This window comes from Bos indicus, chromosome 22, assembly GCF_029378745.1.
Source record: "Bos indicus isolate NIAB-ARS_2022 breed Sahiwal x Tharparkar chromosome 22, NIAB-ARS_B.indTharparkar_mat_pri_1.0, whole genome shotgun sequence".
Taxonomy (NCBI): domain Eukaryota; kingdom Metazoa; phylum Chordata; class Mammalia; order Artiodactyla; family Bovidae; genus Bos; species Bos indicus.
The window spans coordinates 58804279-58827306 of NC_091781.1; the positions used below are offsets into that span (position 1 = coordinate 58804279).

Below are 23028 nucleotides of genomic sequence, written 5' to 3' on the forward strand. Positions count from 1 at the left end.
AGCGCGATGCTGAGAGCTGGGTGCAGGGTGGCCGTGTGTGTGTCCTGACCTTGGATCAGGCCCCGTGACCTCGTTTTACCTCCATCGCGTCCTGAAAGCCTGTCTCTAGATACACGCTGAGCGGTTAGGGCTTGCAGCTTGCGGGTGTTGGTGGGGAGGGACAAGCTCAGCCCAAAACAGATGCCCGCACGCCTGACCCTGCGGGCATGCGGCAAGGAGTCACTCTGTTCATTGTTGGTCAAAAAGGAAAAAAAGGACTTAATCCTGGCAGTGGGAGTACAGGAGCGAGGGGGTGGGACCCGCAGGCTGTCAGTGGGCGTCCCGGGCACAGCCTGCTCCATGGGGGCCCGTCATGGGGGTCAGTGGAAGGGGAGCAGGTCCATCAGGGCGGGGTGTCGGTTGTAGGGGGTGCGGGGCATGTTGTACAGCCAAAGCAGGGCCTCCGTGAGAGGAGGGGAGCCTTAGGGAGGCATGAAGCAGGGGTGGCCGTGGGCCCCGGGGGTCCACCCAGGGGAGGGCGGGGTGTGGGCTGGACGCCGGCCTGCGGGGCCCAGGGCTGCGGTCTCCCCCTCACCTCCAGTCTGTGCTTTCTCCGCAGCGTTGAGGGCGAGGCCCCCAGCAGCGAGCCCGGCACGTCGCTGGACAGCCCCTCCGCCTACCACCAGGGGCCCTTGGCGCCCGGCTCGGGCCTGAGCCCGGAGCCCTACGAGCACGCGCCGAGCGGCGCCTATGGGCTGTACGCGGGGCCGCCCGGGCAGCAGCAGCAGCGCGCACGCAGGCCCCGGCTGCAGCACTCGACGTCCATCCTGCGCAAGCAGGCCGAGGAGGAGGCCATCAAGCGCTCGCGGTCCCTCTCCGAGAGCTATGAGCTCTCCTCCGACCTGCAGGACAAGCAGGTGGGCAGCTGGCCACGTGGGGACGGGGTGGGGTGGGGTGGGGGCCCCCAAGCACTCAAGGCTGGGTGCCAGGCAAGGGTCGTTCCCCACGATGGAAGCCTCAGCCTCAGCCCCGGGCCCTCGTGGTCTCCTCCCAACTCCTGGAGGAAGCAGAGGGCGTGGGTGGGCATGGGGTGCTCTGTCCAACCTCGGCCTCTGCCCACTTCCTGCTCCCCCTGCGGCTGGGCTCCAGGCGGTGCTGGGCGTCAGGGCCTGACTCTGCCAGTGCACAGCTTGCACAGTGGGGGCCACTGAGGTCCCGGGGTCCAGGAGAGGCCTGGACCTTCCGGGGTCTGCGGGAGGGGGAGGGGGAGGTCAGTCCACAACAGAAACAGCACGTCCTCTGGACAGCAGGAAGGCCAGGCCACTCATCCCACTCCTCGGTTTGCAGTTCCGTGTTCTGGAGGAACACTGTCTCCTCAGGCTGCGCCTCCTCCCCAGGGACTCGGCCCAGACCCCCCACGGGGTCAACACCCGTGTGTAAAATGAGGGCGTGCCCGGCCTGCCCGCATGGCCTCCCGGCCCCCTCGCCCCGTGGCGTTTGGCCCTGGGATCAGGTCCACAGCAGGGGGTCTCTGTTCCATTTCTCAGCTGCACCCAGATCTAAAGTGGATCAGAACAGTTCATAGCAACAGCTGTCTATAGCAGGACCGTTAGAAGGGAGAACGGTTAAGCAGAGACAGTGGAGGTAATAACAAGCCTCGCGTGGCCTTAGCGTGGCCACAGCTGCTCGTTTTCTCCCTCGCACGTTAGCCCAGTGCCCGCTGTATGCCACCCCGTGCTGGTGGCTGGGGAGTCCCCTGGGAACGGGTGTGGCCACAGCCCTCAGGCGGACGCTGTGGTCCAGGAGGCAGGGTAGCTGTGGACACACGGGCTGGCTGCAGAGCAAGGATGATGCGAACCCCAGGACGAAGGAATGGGAGGCTGGCCGGTGCCTGTGGGAGGAGGCGGCTCCGGTGGCTGGGGGAGCCTCGCCAAGGCCCCTTGGAGCCAAGTAACCGAGGCCAGGGCCTTCCAGGAGAAGCTGGCAGCAGGTGCAGAGGCCCTAGGTGGGCAAGCTTGCTGGAAAGGGCAGCCAGGATGAGGTGGGCCCAGCGGGGCGACACTGAGGGCCACTGAGCATTCGGCTCCCTGCTGAGCCTCCTGGCAGTCGAGGCGAAAATAGTAACGGGGCGGCGGGGGGATTACACGGCAATTTCCAGACGGAAGCAAGGTGCCTGGTTCCGTGGGGGCTTGGAGCGTGGGCAGCACAGAGCCACGTTTCAGTGGCAGGAGCCCAGCGCAAGGCCTTACTGTGGCCGCTGGCCCCCGGCCTCCACATCTCCTGTGGTTCCCCTTCATGGGAGGCCCAGCCTTGGGGCTCCTTGTCCTGTCTCGTCTCAGAGCCTCTGTCCCCCTGCACAGCAGGCAGCTTCTGGGGCCCGTCTGCAGCTGGACACGGGGTTGGATGAAGGTGACACCTGTTAGGTGAGTGCAGACAGCTTGGGTCCCCCCTGTGCCCCAGTCAGCACTCAGACGGGGCCTCGGGGCAGCTCTGGCCCAGAAGGGGAACGACCCCGGTGGGCTGCATGAGCACAGGCCCGGGTCGGTGCGTCCCCAGGGGAGGCCGGTAGGAGGGCCAGGGGGCTTTGAGGAGCAGCGTAGAGCCCACGCCTGCCCCCTAACACCACTTCTGCCCCTGCCCCGACCTAGGGGGCTGGCTCAGGCCAAGAGCGTCGCTGCTGGGTTCGCGAGGTCTACAGTCAGCGGGACAGGAGGGGCCGTGGATCATGCTCTGGCCTGTGCGGGGCCCCCACCCCCAGCCGAGCAGACCCGAGGGACCCAGAACCCAGATCTCGGGGGGCGCAGGAGAGAGGGCTCCCTGGAGCCCAGGCATGGGCCTCCGTCGGCCCTGAGCGCTCTCGGAGCTGTGCTCCAAACCCAGGAAACAGACGCTGCTGGCAGATGTGGAAGTGAGGTCATCCCTTTGGACGCGGTTCAGTGGCTCCAGGGCGAGAGAAAACACAGACGCGCCCTGGCTGCCTCCAGGCCCGGCCGGGCTCGCCCCGCCCCTCCGCTCCCGACTCCTCTCCTGAGGGGAGCCCCTCTGCCACCCCCCCCCTTTCTGGAGGGCTGGCACATCCGCGTCTGGGGGAGCTGGTGTCCCTCACGGTGACTGGGACCCACATGCACCCCCAGCAAGGCTCCGAGCCCTCCCGCCCCGCCCGCACCCCCCCTCCCCCGGGGCTCCGGACAGCCATCGCCTCCCCTTGGCTGAAGCCTGGTTCCCTCGGCATCTGCCTGGCTTTGTTCCCTGAGCTGGTGCTCCGTCTATTCTGCACAGACCTCGCCTCTCGAGGGCGCAGCCATGCTGTTCACACGGAGGGGACTGGAGCTCTGACCCTGGGGTGTGAACACCTCCTGCGGAGGACCAGGGGCCTACCCCCCGCCACGTCAGGGGCTCGGTGGGCCAGCCCACTCCTCATCCTGGGTCTTGTTTGCTTTTGGAAAGTGGGCTCCATCCTCACCCCAGAGCGAGGCATGGGGAGCGGCCCTCGGGACCGTTCTCAGGCCTGGGGCTGGCAGGCTCCGGAGGCGCACACACCTCGCGGTAGAGTCCCACCGCCCTGCCCACCTATGGCGTGGGCCCGCCATCAGCCTCCCGGAGGGCGCCCTGGGGTCTGGAGGCCTGCAGGGGTGTGTTTGGTCTCTTCTCTGAGGCTCAGTTTCCCCATCTGTACAGGAGTGGTGTGGGGTCCCCACAAGCTGTCCACTCTCCCAGGAGTGCAGTGGAGTGTCCCACACCTCCTCCGCCCCGTGCTGAGGGTCTGTCTCACCTGTGCCCGCCACTGGCCCTTGAGGCCGGTCTGACAGGCCCAAGGGGCCACGGGTCCAGGCTTCTCAGAGTCAGTCTGCGGATGAGGGCCCAGGCCCGCGGCCAGTGCTCAGTGCTCAGGGCCGACGCGGGTCTCGCGCTGGTCTCTTAGCCTGCCCCCGCCACAGTCTCCTTGTCTCCCGAGGGGCGGCCTGCAACCTCCTGCAGCAGCTCCAAGTTTCATTAAACTGCACGGCCCCGGTGCCCAGGGCAAAGGCTGCTGCGGACAGAGAAGTCTGGGAAACCACCTCCCTTGAAAGGCTCTGAGGAGTCCTGCAGGGAGCGCCTGCTGTAACCACAGCTCACCGCTCCTCTGCCTCCCTGGGTCTAGGAGCCTGTGGGCACGGCGCCCGGCGGGTTCCTGGGTCTAGGAGCCTGTGGGCACGGCGCCCGGCGGGTTCCTGGGTCTAGGAGCCTGTGGGCACGGCGCCCGGCGGGTTCCTGGGTCTAGGAGCCTGTGGGCACGGCCCCCGGCGGGTTCCTGGGTCTAGGAGCCTGTGGGCACGGCCCCCGGCTGGTTCCTGGGTCTAGGAGCCTGTGGGCACGGCGCCTGGCGGGTTCCTGGGTCTAGGAGCCTATGGTCACAGCCCCCGGCCGGTTCCTGGGTCTAGGAGCCTGTGGGCACGGCGCCCGGCGGGTTCCTAGGTCTAGGAGCCTATGGTCACAGCCCCCGGCAGGTTCCTGGGTCTAGGAGCCTGTGGGCACGGCGCCCGGCGGGTTCCTGGGTCTAGGAGCCTGTGGGCACGGCGCCCGGCGGGTTCCTAGGTCTAGGAGCCTATGGTCACAGCCCCCGGCGGGTTCCTGGGTCTAGGAGCCTGTGGGCACGGCGCCCGGCGGGTTCCTGGGTCTAGGAGCCTGTGGGCACGGCCCCCGGCCGGTTCCTGGGTCTAGGAGCCTGTGGGCACGGCGCCCGGCGGGTTCCTGGGTCTAGGAGCCTATGGTCACAGACCCCGGCGGGTTCCTGGGTCTAGGAGCCTGTGGGCACGGCGCCCGGCGGGTTCCTGGGTCTAGGAGCCTATGGTCACAGCCCCCGGCGGGTTCCTGGGTCTAGGAGCCTGTGGGCACGGCGCCCGGCGGGTTCCTGGGTCTAGGAGCCTATGGTCACAGCCCCCGGCGGGTTCCTGGGTCTAGGAGCCTGTGGGCACGGCGCCCGGCGGGTTCCTGGGTCTAGGAGCCTGTGGGCACAGCCCCCGGCCAGTTCCTGGGTCTGGGAGCCCTGTGGGCACGGTCTGCCCTCCAGGCCAGGCCGGGCCATCCTCACACTCCTCTCCATCACCCGCAGGTGGAGATGCTAGAACGGAAGTATGGGGGCCGCCTCGTGACCCGGCATGCGGCCCGCACCATCCAGACAGCCTTCCGCCAGTACCAGATGAACAAGAACTTCGAGCGGCTGCGCAGCTCCATGTCTGAGAAGCGCCTGTCCCGCCGCATCGTGCTGTCCAACATGAGGGTGCAGCTGTCCTTCGAGGGGCCTGAGAAGGCACACAGCTCCTTCTTCGAGGGCAAGCAGGTCTCGGTGACCGACGGGGACTCCCCGCTGGGCTCCCTGGGGCCGGCCGAGTGCGGGGACCTGGGCCCGCCGCCCCCGCCCGCCCTGCAGGCCCCTGCACCCGCCAGCGACTTTGCTGACGCCATCACGGAGCTGGAGGACGCCTTCTCGCGGCAGGTGAAGTCGCTGGCCGAGTCCATTGATGACGCGCTGAACTGCCGCAGCCTGCACGCCGTGGAGGGGGCGCCCACGCCTGCCGCCGAGCCCTCGTCGGGCCTGCACGGCGCGGCCGAGCAGCGCCGGCTGGACGAGATGACCGCCTCGTACAGCGACGTCACCCTGTACATCGATGAGGACGAGCTGTCGCCGCCGCTGCCTGCGGCACAGGCTGGGTGCCGGCCGTCCAGCGGCGAGTCGGACCTGCGGCTGCGGGCCGGAGCCGCCGCCCAGGACTACTGGGCGCTGGCCCACAAGGACGACAAGGGGGACACGGACACCAGCTGCCGGAGCACGCCGTCGCTGGAGCCGCGGGCGCGCGTGGAGCACCTGCCCCTGCTCACCATCGAGCCGCCCAGCGACAGCTCCGCCGACCTCAGCGACCGCTCTGACCGCAGCTCGCTCAAGAGGCAGAGCGCCTACGAGCGCGGCCTGGGCGGGCCACAGGGCAGCCCCAAGCACGGCCCCCACGGGCCCCCCAGGGGCCTCCCCCGGGAGGAGCCGGAGCTGCGGGCCCGGCCGCCGCGGCCCCTGGATGCCCACCTGGCCATCAACGGCTCGGCCAACCGGCAGAGCAAGTCCGAGTCGGACTACTCCGACGGCGACAATGACAGTCTCAACAGCACGTCCAACTCCAACGACACCATCAACTGCAGCTCGGAGTCGTCGTCCCGCGACAGCCTGCGCGAGCAGACGCTCAGCAAGCAGACCTACCACAAGGAGACGCGCAACAGCTGGGACTCGCCCGCCTTCAGCAACGACGTCATCCGCAAGCGGCTCTACCGCATCGGCCTCAACCTCTTCAACAAGTGAGCGCCTGGCGCCGTGGGGCCGGGGTCGTCGGGCCCCGGGTGGCGGGCAACCTCTTCAACAAGTGAGCGCCTGGCGCCGCGGGGCCAGGTGTCGCCGGGCCCCTGAGGGGGGCGTCCCTGGCCCTCGATCGGCTGAGGACCGTGCATCCCGGAGCCATCGTGGGCACCCAGGGAGCCCTCGAGACTCTTGTCTGCCCCCAGGCTGCGGCCGGAACACTGCGTGAGCAGGGAGGCTGTCCTGTACTCTGTCCCTGGAGCCCGCCTGCCTGCTCTGGGTCCCGCCAGTCCCAAGGCGTCTCAGACCCTCCTGGGGGAGGCTGGGGGGACTTGGGGGCCCCCGAGCTCCCCTCATCCCCGGCAGGCGTCGTGTCCTGACCCGGAAGTCCCAGCCGGGTGGATAGGTGGGGGCCAGAAGAGCTGCCTGCCTGGACCAAGCACCTTGGTCTCTGGACTCTTCCTGGCGCTGCCGGCCCTCTGCCGTGGGCCACATACCAGCCTCCCTTCGCATGTCTGGATGCGTGACTCTGGTCCTCACACTTCCTCTCTGTGTGTCCCCCGTGGGTGCGACCCCCGCAGCGGCCTCATCTGTGTGAGTCACGGGGTGTGAGCTGGAGATGAGCCCGTGTGGAAGGAGCTCAGAGAGTGCCGGGCCCAGAGTCCAGCCCGTTCCTCCCTGCCGTCCCCTTGGCCCCTGCGGACATCCCCTGGGCGTGGGCCACGCACACTGTCCTGTTCTGACGCTGCCACGCAGTTTACTGCTGGTGGCCGGACCCAGGGACGTCCAGTGGCTGTTCGTTGAAGTAGAGCCTGCAGCTGGACATGGGGACCCATTTCCCCACATCCTGGACGGCACTCAGCCTTGTCTCCCACCCTAGTCCAAGCGTAGAGATAGTGTCTCCTGTTTCACTTTGGATTTGCCTGCCTGCTGCTTAGGTGGAGTATCCGTATTTGCGTCTTTTGGCTGTTTTGGTTTTTCCTTCTACAGAATGCCTGTTCTTATTTTTTGCCTATTTTTCTGTTATTTCTCTTTTTGATTTCCTTAATTCATTTCAGTTTAGTTCAGTTGCTCAGTCATGTCTGACTCTTTGCAACCCCACGGACTGCAGCACGCCAGGCCTCCCTGTCCATCACCAACTCCCGGAGCTTACTCAAACTCATGTCCACTGAGTCCATGATGCCATCCAACCATCTCATCCTCTGTTGTCCCCTTCTCTCCCCTTCAATCTTTCCCAGCATCAGAGTCTTTTCAAATGAGTCAGCTCTTTGCATCAGGTATCCAAAGAATTGGAATGTCAGTTTCAGCATCAGTCCTTCCAATGAACACCCAGGACTGATCTCCTTTAGGATGGACTGGTGGGATCTCCTTGCAGTCCAAGGGACTCTCAAGAGTCTTCTCCAACACCACAGTTCAAAAGCATCAATTCTTCAGTGCTCAGCTTTCTTCACAGTCCAAATCTCACATCCATACGTGACCGCTGGAAAAACCATAGCTTTGACTAGACGGACCTTTATTGGCAAAGTAACGTCTCTGCTTTTTGATATGCTGTCCAGGTTGGTTTGATTTCCTAGTGGCTCTTTATATGTGGTGGATGCTGACTCTTTGGAATTACAGAAATGTCTTCCTGTCACTGGCTGCCCGTTTGGTAAACTTCTAAAGTGGAATCCACACACTATAAGATCTGTCCTTGTGAAGTGTCTAGTTCAGTGGTTTTTAAGTATACATTTTTAACTTTGTTTATGCTTTGCTCGTTTAACAGAAGTTACCAGTTCTTTTTTACATTTTTTCCTTATTGAGATGTGGTTGACACATAACCTAGCTGCAAGCACACACAGGATGATTCCCCGTCTGTCTGTATACATGGTCCGTTTATCGGCGTTCCCTTTGGGTGCTGCTTTTTTTTTTTATGTTTTAAGAGACTCCACCCCAGGTCATCACATTGGTTCACAATATTTTCTCAGGACTGTCGTGGTTTTGTTTTATATCCTTTGGTACGTCTGCCTGATGTTTGGTTTAGAGAGTGGTACCCGGTGAGGAGTGGAGCTTTTATTATCGGTGGAAGTTAGCTGGTCGTTCGCAGACAGTTTATTGAGTCGTCTGTCCTTTCTCTGTTGACTTGAAGTCCCGTGTGACTCCTCCGGAGCGGGGCCTGTGCTGGGATCCTGTCGCTTCCTTGGCGGATACTCACGGAACACCTCGTGCAGGCCGGCCCTGTGCGGGGGCCTGGCCGCGTCTGTGAACAGGATCAAAGATCCTCGTGAGGCTCCCTCCACACTCGTGGTCGGGGGCTCTGTTTTTTCCTGTGCCCACATCAGGCTTTGGGTTTTACATGCTTTCTTAGGGCAGAAAACCCTCTTTTGTCCTTTTAAACAGCGGTCTTGGCTCTTGTTGGCAGTTACTCTTCCACACTGATTGTGGAATCATCTCGTTAAGACTGTGGAAACCCCTGGAGGACTTTTCACTGCAGCCCTTGTGATTGGGGGGCCTCAGCCCTTTACAAGTCGAGGGGCAGAGGTGAGGCCGGGCCTCAGGCACTGTTTTAGTTCAGATTGCTGGTGACCACAGTCCGTGCAGCTGCCTGCTGGGCCCAGTGCAGGGGCTCAGCGGCCGGTCCCAGGACGGGCCCGCAGCTGCAGAGCGCACTGTCGAAGGTGCGGCCTCGCCCACAGGGAGGCGGTGTCACCCGTCCGCGCATCAGCACCTGTGGCCGGGCGGGAACGGGGACCCTGGGTCACCCCTTCTGCACCAGGACCCAGCAGGTCGCTCCCTGCCAAGCTCGGGCACAAGGCTGGGGCGTGTGGCCACCCGGGGTACAGATAGCGGGGTCCCCTCGCAGCCGGAGGCTGCCCACACGTAGAAACACGAAGTGAGCAGGGCCTGCCATCAGCACGCAGCCGCAGGGAGCCCCGGCTCTGACCGCCACGCCCCAGAGTGCCCCTCGGGCTCCAGGCCCGTCCAAGGCTCCTGCTCTCCCGCCCTATTTCTTCTGATCACGGGCACCTTCCCGTGAGGTCAGCCAAGCCGGCACCAGGCCCCGAGGTCCGGTCCGAGGGAGCGGCCTGCTGGCTCACTGCCTGGGTCCCTGGCCGCAGCGGGAGCCAGCTCTGGGCCTCCGTGTCCTCTGGTGTCTTGGAGGTTTGTCGTAATCCCTCAGGTGCTCACCTGCTGTGCACCGAATTCCAGGCGCCGCCCGTGTTAACACACCCGTCCCACAAGGGTGGTCCTGGCCCTGGGAGGCCACGCGGCTCACGTCAGGCACCTGGGCAGCGGGGGCAGTGTGGGGGCTGAGCTGGCGTGGGGGTCCTCGGGGTGCCAGCCATCCAGCCTGTCCTCGGGCGGCCAATGCATGCTTGGTGGGGCCGCTGTGTGCGCCCCTCACTGGCCCAGGCTGGGCGCGGGGCCTGGACAGTCCTGGTGCCCTGGGTGGTGGACTCAGGCTGGGAAAGGACCAAGTGCCATGGAGGCGGAGGCGGGCAGGGGCGGACGCGCCCAGCTGAGCCTGTCTCTCGTCCGCCAGGAAGCCCGAGAAGGGCGTCCAGTACCTCATCGAGCGCGGCTTCGTGCCCGACACACCGGTGGGGGTGGCCCACTTCCTGCTGCAGCGCAAGGGCCTGAGCCGGCAGATGATCGGCGAGTTCCTGGGCAACCGGCAGAAGCAGTTCAACCGCGACGTGCTCGAGTGAGTGACCCCTCCCCTGACGCATGCGGCCCCGCGCACCTCCAGTCGGGCGGGGGTCCCGCCACCTCTCCCCTGACGCATGCAGCCCCGGGCACCTCCACTGGGGCAGGGGTCCCGCCACCTCTCCCCCAGATGCACGCAGACCCCGGGCACCTCCAGCCCCGTCCAGCAGGGCCGGCCCCAGCCCTGGTCCTGCAGCCTCCGTGCTGCCATCCTGGGTGCGGCGCCGGCAGCCAGCCGAGCTTGGGCCCTGTCCTCCTCCCTCTCCTGCTGGGAGATGGGCTGATGGTCCACCAGGCTAGCAGCCCCAGACCCCGCAGAAGAAGGGGTTTCTGGCCCCTGGGAACTGCTGGCAGCTTTGAGAAGGCTTGCCTGCATGTCCTGCACCGCCCCCTGCCGCCCTCCCCGACTGTCCTGAGAGAAACGGCTCCGTGTCTGGGGCCCGTGGTTGCTGGGTGGGCGCTGTTACAGGCCCTGTCCCCACTTCACCCTCAGGGGGTGTTGGGGGTCCATAGTCCCCTCCACAGACGAGAAGCCAGAGCCAGCAGTAGATGGCTCAGAGCGGGTGTCCTTGGCCGGGACCTGGGGCATGGCTCCAGGCCTGCCGTGGGCACGGTGCCCACCCAGGCCCTGCACAGGATGGATGACCCAGCTGGTGGGCCAGGCACAGGGTCAAAGCACACACACAGCTTTGCACTCGGTGACACGCCGACACCCTGGAGAGGCAGCCTGTGCCCCCAGGCTGCTCCCCCCACAGCCCCTCTGCTCCAGCGCCCCCCACCATAGTGTGGTTGTTGTCCCTCTCCTTTGAAACCAGGGAGGGCCCGTCCAAGGAGAGCTGATTAGCTACCCCGTGAGTGGGGCCCAAGACGACCGTCCAGCCCAGCTCCTGGCCTGCGGCCGGCCCTTAGCCCACCCCCACCCCCACTCCTCCAAGCCGCTGCTGGTCTGTAGGAAATCCGGGCATTGTTCTCCTTAGATCAGAAAATAGCGGCGGCCTCAGGAAGTAGCGAGACCCCCTCCCCTGCCCCCAGGCATCCTCCTCGAATACTGGTCAGCAGACTTCCCTGTGGGGCCCCACCTGCCCCTTGCCCCGATGGCTGAGAGTGCTCGGAGCATCACCCCAGTGGACGGGGTCCCTGGGAGTGGACACTGGGACCTCTGCAGCCCCCCTGGGTGGTCGCTCGAGGGTCCCTGGTGCAGACCCAGTTTCTCTACTCAGGTCCCAGTCAGGCTGGGGCAGGGCCGTGGCCAGAGTCCCCTGCCCCCCGCGGCCTCCCCATCTCTGCCCTCCTTGCGGGTCAGCGGGTGGGAATGGCACCGCCCCTCTGGACACCCCTCGGAAATGCCTAGGAGAGCCTCCCTCCGGGCCTCCCTGCTCCGAGCCCTTGGCCCCCAGCGGGAGGGGGCAGGGTCGCTGACCCGCCACGGGCTCTCATTCCAGCTGCGTGGTGGACGAGATGGACTTCTCTGCCATGGAGCTGGATGAGGCCCTGAGGAAGTTCCAGGCACACATCCGGGTGCAGGGAGAGGCGCAGAAGGTGGAGCGGCTGATCGAGGCCTTCAGGTGCGGGCCGGGCCGGCGGGGAAGGGGCCCCACTCAGAGGCCGGGGCCCCGAGGGCAGAATCCCCCTTCAGGGGCAGGGGGCCCCTTCTGGGTGCCAGGCACCGTGCGGCCCGGTGCTGGAGCTGGGGCCTCGGATGGAGCTGGGGCTCCCGAATCCGTCAGCATCGTTGCAGGGCAGACTCTCAGAGACACAGAGAGCCCAGTTCTGATACACACGCCCCGTGCCGGCTGTGTGACCTTGTGCTGTTACTTAACCGCTCTGTGCTTCAGTCCTCACCGGCAGAGGGGGATGATGACGGCACCTACCCTGGGGTGGTTGGGCAGGTAAACCACTCGGGATGTGTGGGCGCGTTTAGCCCAGTGCCTGGCACCCCAGAGAGCCTGTGATCGAGGCTAGCTGTCCCTGCAGCCCTCCTGCACGCTGGGACTGTGCACACTGCATGTAGGGGCTCTGGGCCCCATGCTGGGTGTGGGAGACCCAGCCCCCTGGTCTCTGCATGGGTGGTGGGGCCGCAGAAGAAGAGACCCCAGGCCCTGGGAGGGGAGCATTCAGACACTTCCATCCAGGAGGTCTTCCTGGAAGGGGCAGCTCTTGACAGGGAAGAGAAAATTGAAGCCCATGTTGTCTAAGCTCTGATGGCTGCAGCCTGCGAGCTCAAATTGCCATGCTCCTCTTGATTGCTCTTCTCCATCCCTGCCCCAACCGCCCAGCCCTCCACAAGGGCACCAGTGGAGGGGGCTTTGGGAAGGCGTGTGGGCGTATTGGAGGCCGTGTGTTAGTGAGGCTGTTAGTTCAGCTGCCACAGCAAAGGCGCCGCAGCAGCAGGGGCTGAAACCAGCCGGAGCTGGGCCGCCCTCTGAACTGCAGCCCTAGGCTCCTGTCACCTGAGGGCCCCGGGGCGGGTCCATCCCCACTCTGGCGGGGCAGAGGGCACACCATGCCTTTAGGGCACAGCCTCCCAGCAGCCAGCACTCTGAGGGGGCCCGAACAGCCGCCATCCAGCTGGGGGGCAGGGGGGACTTGACTCCCATGGCAAGCAGATGGGCAGATGGTCAGGGCCAGCTCTGCTAGTTGGGAGTCCTCGCCATGTACCCGATGCAGACACAGAGGCTCTGAGACGAGTGACCAGCCTCGGGTGTTTGGGACCACTGCGGGGCGAGGGGTGGGCTGGCCTCCTGCCCTGGCTGAAGTTCCCCCCCGCCCCACCCCAGCCAGCGGTACTGTATCTGCAACCCCGGGGTGGTGCGGCAGTTCCGGAACCCCGACACCATCTTCATCCTGGCCTTCGCCATCATCCTGCTCAACACCGACATGTACAGCCCCAACGTCAAGCCCGAGCGCAAGATGAAGCTGGAGGACTTCGTCAAGAACCTCCGTGGTGAGCCGCCCTGGCCTCGCCAGCGCAGGGTGGGGGTGGCCCGTCCCGAGGGCGACGTGAGGCCTGGTCTCAGAACGACTGCAGGGTTTGGGCCCAGGCCCGTTGCAGGGCCAGAGGGCGGAGGGACCACAGGCCGGGTGCTCCCGGGGCCTCTGAGCATGCCCCTCCCTAGCCTCCGGTCTGGCCTCCACGGTGGCCCCGTGGCCCTGTTGCCCATGGGAAAGCTGGCTGTGAGCTGCGTGCTCCTGGTGACCCAGGAGCTTCAGGGGCTCCGGTTCCTCCTCTGGTTTAGCGCCTCAGCCATGGGACTGGGGCCTCTGCTGTGTGTGAAACGAGCCCAGAGGGCGGAGGCTCGAGGAAAACAGGGCTGCCGGGACACACACCTGCCTGCCTGCCACCCTCACATCCGTGACCTCGCAGTTCGTGCACCTGTTTGCTCCGCCATCCCAGGACGACGGCGAGGAGTGGCTGTGTCTCCCTAGTTCCCAGGGTGGGAGCCGAGCACCCCAGAACCAGGAGAGCAAGCTGCTTGGCTCTGTCTCAGGAGCCTGGGCCCTTCCCACTGATGACCTCTTGTCTTCAAGCCAGGGACCCCAGGGTTTCTGCCCCACCTTCCTTGAGCTTCGAAGGTTCAGAGGAGGGGGGGCCCACCCGAGGTCACGCAGCAAGTGAGAGTCGGAGGAGGCAGGAGTTCCAAGGCCAGGCCAGCGCTTCTGCATGAAGTGCATGCCCAGCTCGTTCGTCTTAGGGGAGGGTGCCCCCACCCCAGCACACACACTGGACATGCCTTTTCTCTGGAATCGCTCAGCTGCCCAGCAGGACCAGCAGCCAGTGGCTCTGGGAGTCCAGGGAGAGGCAGGAGGGGAGCCTGGACACCTGGCAAGCAGTGTTTTGCTTTTACTGATATTTGTCTTTGAATTTCTTTTTGTAAGTATGTGTGTGTGTACACAGGTTTACTTTTTCATGCGTTTCGGTTCTGGCTGTGCTGGGTCTTTGCTGCTCTGCGTGGGCGTGCTCTGGCTGCAGTGCATGGGCTCCTCATCGTGGTGGTCTCGCTGTGGCCGCTCACGGGCTGTAGGCACATGGGCCTCCGCAGTTGCGGCTCACGGGCTCTAGAGCGTGGACTCAGTAGTTGGGGTACACGGGCTTCGCTGCTCAGCAGTACATGGCATCTTCCAGGACTAGGGATCGAACCTGTGTCTCCTACATGAGCAGACGGATTCTTATCCATTGCACCACCAGGAAAGTTCCTTATGTTTATATTTTGCGTGGGTCCTATCGTCACATGGTTTAGAAGCCAGAGAGTCACATGACCCAGCAGTCACCCTGCTTGGAATTTACCTGAATGAGTCAGAAACTCCCCTCTGCACAGAAACCCACGATTCACAGTTGCCCAAACCAGAAAGCCCCAAGCTGCCCTTCAGTAGGTGCACGAGCCCTGGTCCGTCCAGACTGTGGACTGTTACTCAGAGCTGCAAAAAATGAACTGCCAAGTCTGGAAAAGATGCGGAGGACCCTTAAGTGAACACTGCCAAGAGAAAGCGGCGCTTCTGCAAAGCCTGCACGCGGTCCGGCTCCAGCCACGCCACGTCCTGCGGGGGCGAGGCTGCAGAGACAGGGCTCTGGTGGTGGGCGGGGGGCGGCAGGGGTGCAGAGGGGAGCCCAGAGGGTGTTCAGGGCGGGAGAAAGTCTCTGTGTGGTGGTGTCACAGTGAACACGAGTCACTGCACGTTTGTCCAGACCCACGGGATGGACACCGCCACACAGGAACTCGCGCGTGACCTGTGGCCTCTGGCGACTGGGGCACGTCCGAGTAGGTTTCTCCAGTTGTAGCAAACACACCGCTCTGGTGGGGCTGCTGACTGTGGGGGAGCTGGGATGTGCTTTCCGCTTAATTTTGCTATGAACTGGAAACTGTCCGAAAAGACCCAGAAAGGGCAGAAGGTCCGCCGCGGGGCCCCTCCCAGCCCCAGAGGTCGTGTGTCGGCACTGAGTCCCGCTGTGCCTCCAGAGCTTCCCCGAGAGGCGGACACGTGCAGTTGGCTTCCCCCCTTCCACTTGGCTCCTCGCTCTTGGGTTGAGGCCCAGCCGTAAACCTAAGGGCCTTTGCCGCGTCTGCTCACCTCGATTCTGCGGACACAGTCCTCACTGCCCTGGCGTCCCTACAAGGACCGCTCGGACAGTCCCCCACCAGGCACACGGGTTTGTTCCCTTCTCCTGCAGTCTGGAGGCAGAACCGAGATGCGTATCGCGCCCCAGGGGCCAGACCCTCGAAGGCACTCAGTGCACCTGAGGCGCGTGGCATCAGGCAGGGGACAGGCGGGTCCGAACAGCCCCCAGAGGGCCGAGCTGTCCCACTGCCGCACGCCACCCCAGGAGCCTGCGGACCGAGGCCTGGGGCTCGCATCTCTCCTGAGCTGGGCTGGGTTTTTCTGGCACCACTTCCAGGGCCGTGTAGCAGAAAAGGCTTGAGAGTGTCATCAGAGCGACCAGGGTTCGAGTCCCAGAAATGGGACAGCAGCCACTCAGACCCACTGAGCTGTCCAAGAGGGAGGAAGCTAGAGCTGCCCTTGTCCCCGTGAGGTCGCTGCGCTCTGGGGGCCCTGTGTCGTGGGGGAGGGCTCCTGGCTCAGAGAGGCTCGGTGTCAGGCTGACAAGGGGCCAGATGAGGACGTGGGCCCGCCCCCCAGCGCTGCGGCCGGGATCGAGCGAGGCAGTGTTTACAGAGCCGCCCGAGCGTGGCTGGAAGGCCCCTCCTCGCTAAGCGGGGGCAGAGCTGGCCTGGCGCTGGAGCCGGGGTTCCGTCACGGGGGAGCCGCCCAGCAGCTGTGGGCCAGATGCGGTGCCTTGAGTGAGCCGGCCGCTGTCCCCTCCCAGGCGTGGACGACGGGGAGGACATCCCGCGCGAGCTGCTCGTCGGGATCTACGAGCGCATCCGGAGGCGGGAGCTGAAGACCAGCGAGGACCACGTGTCGCAGGTGCAGAAGGTGGAGAAGCTCATCGTGGGCAAGAAGCCGGTAGGTGGCCTCGCGCCCGCCACGGGGCAGCACCACCCGGCACCCAGGAGCCCCCGCCCTGCGACCCCAGACCAGTCCCCGATGCCGCTGGAGCCTGGTTCCTCCGGTCAGGACTGGTGAATTACACCACCTTTAGGGCCGTCTAAGCGGCTTCCCTCTGGGTCCCTCCGAAGAGAGCCTGAGGCCTTGCTTGAGCCAGCGGCCCGGACTGTGCAGTGGCTCCCTGGTGCCCTGGGCTCCCCTCGAGCCCGCTAGGGGCGCTGGGGAGGTGCCACGGGAGGGGTGTCCCGCGGGGTCTCCACCAGGGCCCGGAGCGTGTGTGGGGCATTAACCTCTCTCGTCGTTTGTTCACTGTTTCCCCCTAGATCGGATCCCTGCACCACGGGCTCGGCTGTGTGAGTGCCCTCCACTTCCCCTTCCGTGGTCCCCGCAAGCCCCCAGCCCCCGGCCCCCCAGACCCACCACTCCGGCTGCACGAGTTACTCTCCGTAGCGATGAGAAATTTGCTTGTCACAATTCTCCCCACCTCGGATCTTGGCGGCCCTGCGGGGAGAGCTGTGCTGTCAGGCCCAAAGCAGATGGTCTCCGTGCATCTCGTCTGGGCCTGGTCGAGCTTGTCCCCAGGCCCCAAGACCCTGCACCTGAACTGATGGTCTTGGGGTGGCGTTGAGGCCTCCCGCCCTCCCCCTGCCCACCTGGCCCGGGTCTGCCTCCCCAGTCCCTTCCGCTGGCCGCCAGGTCAGGGCCCAGGACCCCCGTGACTCGTGTGACCTGGCCCCCCCGGCCTCCCCCCGGCCCCACACTCTGCCGTCCTGTCTCCCGCCCCTGACGGCGTCAGGCTGGGCCCACGTTCCCCTCCCGTGCCCTGCGGCTAGCCGAACTCAGCCCTGGAGAGCTGTGCGTGCGGAGGGCGGGGATCACCCCCTTGGGGTGGCGATCACTGGCTTGGGTCCCCACACGGCTCCCCAGACTCGGACGCCGGGGCTGAGATTCTTCAGGACGGAGGGCCCGGGGTCTGGGGGGCTCAGGCCGCACGTGACAGGCTCTTCGGAGGCTCCCCTGGGCACCTGGGCCCCACACCCTGCTCTCAGCGCCGGGAAGGCGGTCTCCCTGGAGCAGGGCCCGGGGCGGGCGGCGGGCGTCCCCAGCCGGGGTGCAGGCTGACGTGGCCCCTCCACACAGGTGCTGTCGCTGCCGCACCGCCGGCTCGTCTGCTACTGCCGACTCTTCGAGGTTCCAGACCCAAACAAGCCCCAGAAGCTTGGGCTGCACCAGCGCGAAATCTTCCTGTTCAACGACCTCCTGGTGGTACGTGGGCCCATGGGTGCGGGGCTGGGTGCGCAGACCCCCGGCGCCTTGGGCCGCCTCCTCCAGGATGGAGCGTTCGGCCTCTGCAGCTCCTGTCCCGGCCCCTCGGCCTCTGGGGAGCCTCTTCCTGACACTGCTAGCAGAGGCCTCGCGGCTCCCTGAGCTGGAGCTGGCGGGTGTGGTGCCACCCTGTTGGCCTGAGTCTCAGCCCCAGGACTGGAGGGCTGGACGCGGCAGAGAGGGGCTCCCCAAGAGGACGCTGAGCTCTTGCCCCCAAAACAGGCAGCCTGGGGGTGAACATGGTCCTGCAGCCGCCTTCTTCCCCGGGACCCCCAGCCCCTGTCCCCGCCCGATGAAGGAGCAGCCGCTGTGCTCAGGCCCCCGAGCCTGGAGTCCAGACACGCAGCTTCCAGTCGTTTAAGAGCCCCTGACCTTGAGCAAGTCGCTGCAGACCTCTGGGCCTGGTGTCCTCCGCTGTTCGACTCATCCGTCAGCGGGTTCTGCTGGGCTTGCGTGGGGCCTGCAGGCATGAGTGTCCCTCCTACCGGCCCTTCGCTGCCCTAGGAGCCTGCTGGCCTCAGAGCTGCGGGGCGGCGGGGTAGGGGTAGGGGTCCTCACACAGGAGAACACAGCCCCGGGGGCTGCGAGAACCGATTCCCCGGGGTGCCCCTGCAGTGCGGGCCTGGGGCTCAGCCTCTGTGTCTGCCTGCCCCCAGGTCACCAAGATCTTCCAGAAGAAGAAGAACTCAGTGACGTACAGCTTCCGGCAGTCCTTCTCCCTGTACGGCATGCAGGTTCTGCTCTTCGAAAACCAGTGTAAGTGGGTCCCAGCGCCCGGCGTTCGGGTTCCCTCTTTTATCAACGGAGGGCCAGTTGCAGGCTCAGAGTAACCAGGGAGCATTTCATATCATCAGACGTGGGGCTGCTCACGTTGACTTTCGCCGTTAACTTCTTGCAGGGAATAAGATGTTTACATCTAGGGCAGAGTGAAAGTGAAAGAAAGTGAAAGTGAAGTCGCTCAGTCGTGTCCGACTCTTTGCGACCCCATGGCCTGTAGCCCACCAGGCTCCTCCGTCCATGGGATTCTCCAGGCGAGAGCACTGGAGTGGGTGAAAGACATCCAGCAAAACGGCCCTGGTGACGTGTGGGTTTCACCAGTCGGGCGAGGGTCGTGCCTGAGGGGCTGCCGAGGTTCCCATCAGGGCCCCGGGTCCACATGCTCTGGCCTTGGCGGCCGTGTGGCCTGGCTGTTTGACATCTCGGGCCATCGCACGCCCCCAGGCTGGAAGGCTGCCCCCGCCCTGCTTTCCCCCAGGGAGCCTGGTGCCACGTGCTCTGTTGTGTCCAGCAGGCCCCCCAGGGAAGGGGTGGGGATGGCAGGGACCCCCTGGGAACAGCCCGACTAGACGAGGTCCTCAGGCAGAGGACCTCAGGCACCCGGGTCTCACACAGGCAGCTCCTGGTCAGTCACAGCCCACTCACGTTAGACTCGGCTTGAACTTTGTTTTCTGTTTTATTGAACTGGTTCTGAGATCGTCACGCAGGGCTCAGCTGTCCTTGGCTTCTCCTGAAAGCTACGTTTGGGTGCATGAGGCCCATGTCCTCACACGGTAGACAGGCTCTCCAAGCTGCTCAGTCTCCCCTGGCCCACTTCCCGATTTTAGGAAACCTGCTCAGGCCTCTAAGCGTTGGAGCTCGCGGCCCTGAAGCAGGTCTGAGCTGTGATGGGATTGTCCTCTGGGCCGAGAACTGTTGCATGCCGGGTGATGGGTGCTTGGTTTCCACTGATGAGAGAGGGGGCACCAGGACCCCACAGCCCCGAGAGCTTGGAGGCGGCCCCGAGCAGGAGGGAGTGGGCGATGCTGTTGGCCGTGGGGCACCCACAGTGTCCCCGAGGGAGCTGGGCGGGGTAGGCACAGAGGCCAGGCAAGAGAGAGCACGGTCCCCTGAGGTGACCAGACAGGTGAGTGGGAACACGGCCTCCGTCTCCTCCCAGACTCAGCACCCGGCCAGCCTCATGTCCCAGGCAGAGTGACCGAGGACCCTGACGTTCAGGGTCCAGGCTGCAGGCCCGTCCGGTGGGGAGCACCAGGGCTGGGCCCTGCCTCCACTCAGCCAGATCTGAGCCCGGCTTGAACCCGGAGCAGTGTGGATCCCGGTCGGGAGCCCGGGGGCTGTCTGGTGGTCCCCGCGGCCTGAACCGTGGGGCCTGTCCTCCCCGTGGGGGGCGCGTCTGGGGAGCCCCATGGAACGCCAGGCCCGAGGGGAGGCGGGGAGCCTGCGCACAGGCCCGTGCTCTCGCTTCCCCTGCAGACTACCCCAACGGCATCCGGCTCACGTCCGCCGTCCCAGGGGCCGACATCAAAGTGCTGATCAACTTCAACGCTCCCAACCCTCAAGACCGCAAGAAGTTCACCGACGACCTGCGGGAGTCCATTGCGGAGGTGCAGGAGATGGAGAAGCACAGGATAGAGGGTAGGTCAAGGTCATGGCCACCGGGGGGTGGCGGGGGGGGGCGGGTGGGCACTGCCTCCCGTCTGCGGCGGTACAGGAGATGGAGAAGCACAGGATAGAGGGTAGGTCAAGGTCGTGGCTGCCGGGTGGGGCGGGCGGTGGGCGGCGCAGGCACTGCCTCCCGTCTGCGGCCAAGACTGTGGGCAGACGCCGGGGTGCCACCATGACTCGGGAGCCTCGGCCCCTCTGGCTTCCCACAGCCACGTGCCCAGACAGCACCCACCGACCACCCCTCCCCCCGCCACCCAGACCACAGGAGGAGCATGGGAGTGGGGGGATTGCGGGGGTGGGCAGGGGTCTCCAGGTGAGAGCCTGTCCTGCCCAGGGAACCACATCACAGGCCCCAAGGAGGCCGCGGCGTTCCTGGTCCCCCCGCCCCTCCATGTCCGGAGCCCTGGAGCTGAGCTCTCTGCACCGGAGCGTGGCCAGCATTGGTGTCCTCTGGGCCCGAGCACCGGGTGGACTCAGGGCTGAGGCCATCCCCGGCTCCCCTGAAAGCTGGCGATGCCCACCCCCGCCACCGCTCGGCTCTGAGCCTCGTTCCTGCAGTGTTCACATTCCGGGGGACACAGGAGCGGCCCCCGCTCCCCAGCCTCCATCCACGGCCAGGCCGGGCTACCCTGGCTCCACTCTAGACCCAGGAATTCAGTCTTCCCCCAAGTCGCTGAGCTCCCTGCAGGCCTCGGTGCTCTGGCATCTGCAGCCTCCCTGCGGGGTCTCCCTCAGTTGCAGGGGTGGGGGTCACTCCAGTTCCTCCCCAGATGACCTCGCCCCTCCATCTCCCCGACAACCCTGGAGGTGGCGGCTCGGCCTGTGCCGCCCAGAGCACACCCCTCCCCCCAGACCCCCGTTGCTCAGCGTCGCCCTCCTGAGGGTTGCCCGGCCCCGCTGCCGCCCCCCACCTGCCCTGGGCCGGGGCCCTGCTGCTCACTGCCCGGTGCTCTGTCGCAGCGGAGCTGGAGAAGCAGAAGGGCGTCGTGCGGCCCAGCATGTCCCAGTGCCCCAGCCTCAAGAAGGAGCCGGGTGGCGGGACGCTAAGCCGGGCCTGCCTGGACGACAGCTATGCCGGAGGCGAGGGGCTCAAGCGCAGCGCCCTCAGCAGCTCCCTGCGCGACCTCTCGGAAGCGGGTAAGAGCCAGGCCGGACCACCCCCTGCCCAGCACACATGGGGGGGCTCCGCCGCGCGCAGCACATCGGCCAGGGGGGTGGGGGGCACCGCGGCGGAGGGGCTCGGACTGAGCTGGTGTGGGTGGCCGCCCCCAAGCCACCACAGCATCTGAGCAGGCAGGGAGGGTGTCCCCCGGAGGCCCCAGGGAATGGTCACAGGCAGGACAGCTGTGCGGGTACCCCGTCTCCCCCGCTTTTTATTTGCCCTTCCGTTTTCTGAGCCCAGCTCTCGCACAGGGAAAGCTAGGCCCCGTCACTCTGCGCTGCCTGTGCCCGCACCTCACACTGACGAGGGCAGGGGGGTGATGCCCGCTGTGCCGTGTCCAGGGCCCCATCGTTGCCCGCAGTCCCAGGGCCTGCTCTCCCGGCAGAGGTCCCCTTCCTAGGAACTCCGGGCCTCCGTCCAGCCCAGAGGCGACAGAGGAGAAAGCCTTGGCGGGAGCGTCTTTCAGTGTTGCCTCGTTTCTGTGCGTGTGTGGTTTGCCGCCAGCCTCGTTACCTGCAAGCCGCCCGGGTCTCCTGGGGTGGGGGCTGTGCCTGGAGCATCAGGGGGCGCCGGGAAGTGGCGGGGGCGGGGAGCCTGCTGCCCCAGCCTGCTTTGCCTGCCAGTGCTGTCAGGGAGGCCATAGGCACGAGGTGCGTCTGGCCAGGCAGCTCCTCCCCGGAAGAGGCTGGCTCAGCGTGGAGCGGAGGCAGCCAGGCACGTGGACATGTGGCCATCCCAATGCTGTAGGCTCCTGGGACCCTCGACTTGCACCCTGGTCCCAGGAGCCCGATATGACCCAGGTTTGCTGTGGGGAGACCCTTTTGGGGTGAGATCAGCCCCCTCCCCGTTCCCCAGGGCCCAGCGGCCCCTCTACCACCAGGCGCTCGCCCAGCCCAGCCCAGCGGCCTCAAGCATCACTGTGTGGCCAACTCTGGGCCCCCAGAGAGAGCTGCTCGAGGCAGCATCCCATCCCTACCCGCCCACACCCAGCAGCGCTTCGTCCCTTCAGCATGTTCGTTTCTCAGAAGTTTTCCCCTTTTTTCTTTATTTTTGAGTTGGATTTTTTTCCTTTGCTTCTGTCTTACCATTTTTTTATTTTCTTTCCATCACGAAAATGCGAAGTGCATGGCCAGCGTGAGAGTCAAGCAGGGCTTCTCAACCCGGCTCTGCTGACTTTTTGGGCCGGACCATCCCTGCCGTGGGGTTGCTCTGTGCAGGACGCCTCTGCCCACTAGATGCCAATAGCATCCCAGTCACGACAATCGGGAACCTCCCTCCAGATTGCCAGGTGCCCTCGGCAGGGAGAGGGCAGAGTCTGGCTGACAGCGTGGCCATGGTTGAGAACCACTGTTTTCCCATGGCTCGTGACACCCAGCTAGACGTAACCAAATTGCTCTGGGGCCCTGCAGGCTGGGGCCCGGGGCCCGTGTTTGGGTTTGTGCAGTGGGGCCGCCTCGGGCCTCTAGGGGCCCCGTCCAGCCCCCCTGGGTAGGAGCGGCCTCAGCGCAGCTGGCCAATTACTCTGGCTGCTGACAGTCAGGCATCCACTCTCTGTAGACGGAGCCGTGTGCCCGGCACGTGGCTGTGTGAGGGGCCAAGCTCTGAGCTCTGGCTGGTTTCTGTCGGGGATTCTCAGCCAAGAAGGACTGCAGGGGGCCAGAGTCCTTGGACCCTACGCTGAAGAGGGTCCCCAGGAAGATGCCACCTGCTCTTGATGGTGGGAGGTGAGGTTCGGCGGGTGTTTCAGTCGCCGCCTGGGACAGGCGCCCCCGCGACCTCCACAGGAAGACAGGCCAGCGTCAGCCACCTCCTGGAAGAGGCCATAGGCGTGCACCCTTTGCTGGACGGGGTCAGGGAGAATTGCTTCGAGGCAGTGATGTCTCCGCCTGCGTGCCCGGCCAAGAGGGGCTTGCAGGGGATGGCCCAGGTGGAGGGCCAGTGACGCCCAGTGACGGGCTCGTCCTTGCCCCCAGAGCGGCTGCCCCAGACCTGCGACCACCCGGCCGTCCAAGAGCCAGGACCCCAGGGACGGGGCCTCAGACCGCAGTGGACCTTGGGGGCCCGGGAGGCAGGCATGGTTTGACTGCCCAGAAGGACCCAGGCAGCC

At 65.4% G+C, this 23028-nt stretch overlaps 1 protein-coding gene across 11 annotated transcripts in view; it reads left to right on the top strand.

Moving 5' to 3' along the window:
* The window catches only part of IQSEC1 (IQ motif and Sec7 domain ArfGEF 1), a 142125-nt gene that overhangs the window by 112011 nt on the left and 7086 nt on the right, over window positions 1-23028 (top strand). For all 11 annotated transcript variants that reach the window (XM_070776998.1, XM_070776996.1, XM_070776992.1 and 8 more), the window contains exons 2-12: window positions 599-896; window positions 5072-6303; window positions 9822-9983; window positions 11428-11550; window positions 12763-12929; window positions 15807-15946; window positions 16312-16341; window positions 17129-17254; window positions 17971-18070; window positions 19568-19729; window positions 20720-20896. In XM_070776998.1, the coding sequence (XP_070633099.1) occupies window positions 599-896; window positions 5072-6303; window positions 9822-9983; window positions 11428-11550; window positions 12763-12929; window positions 15807-15946; window positions 16312-16341; window positions 17129-17254; window positions 17971-18070; window positions 19568-19729; window positions 20720-20896 (2717 nt within the window). The remainder of the gene's footprint in view (window positions 1-598; window positions 897-5071; window positions 6304-9821; window positions 9984-11427; window positions 11551-12762; window positions 12930-15806; window positions 15947-16311; window positions 16342-17128; window positions 17255-17970; window positions 18071-19567; window positions 19730-20719; window positions 20897-23028) is intronic.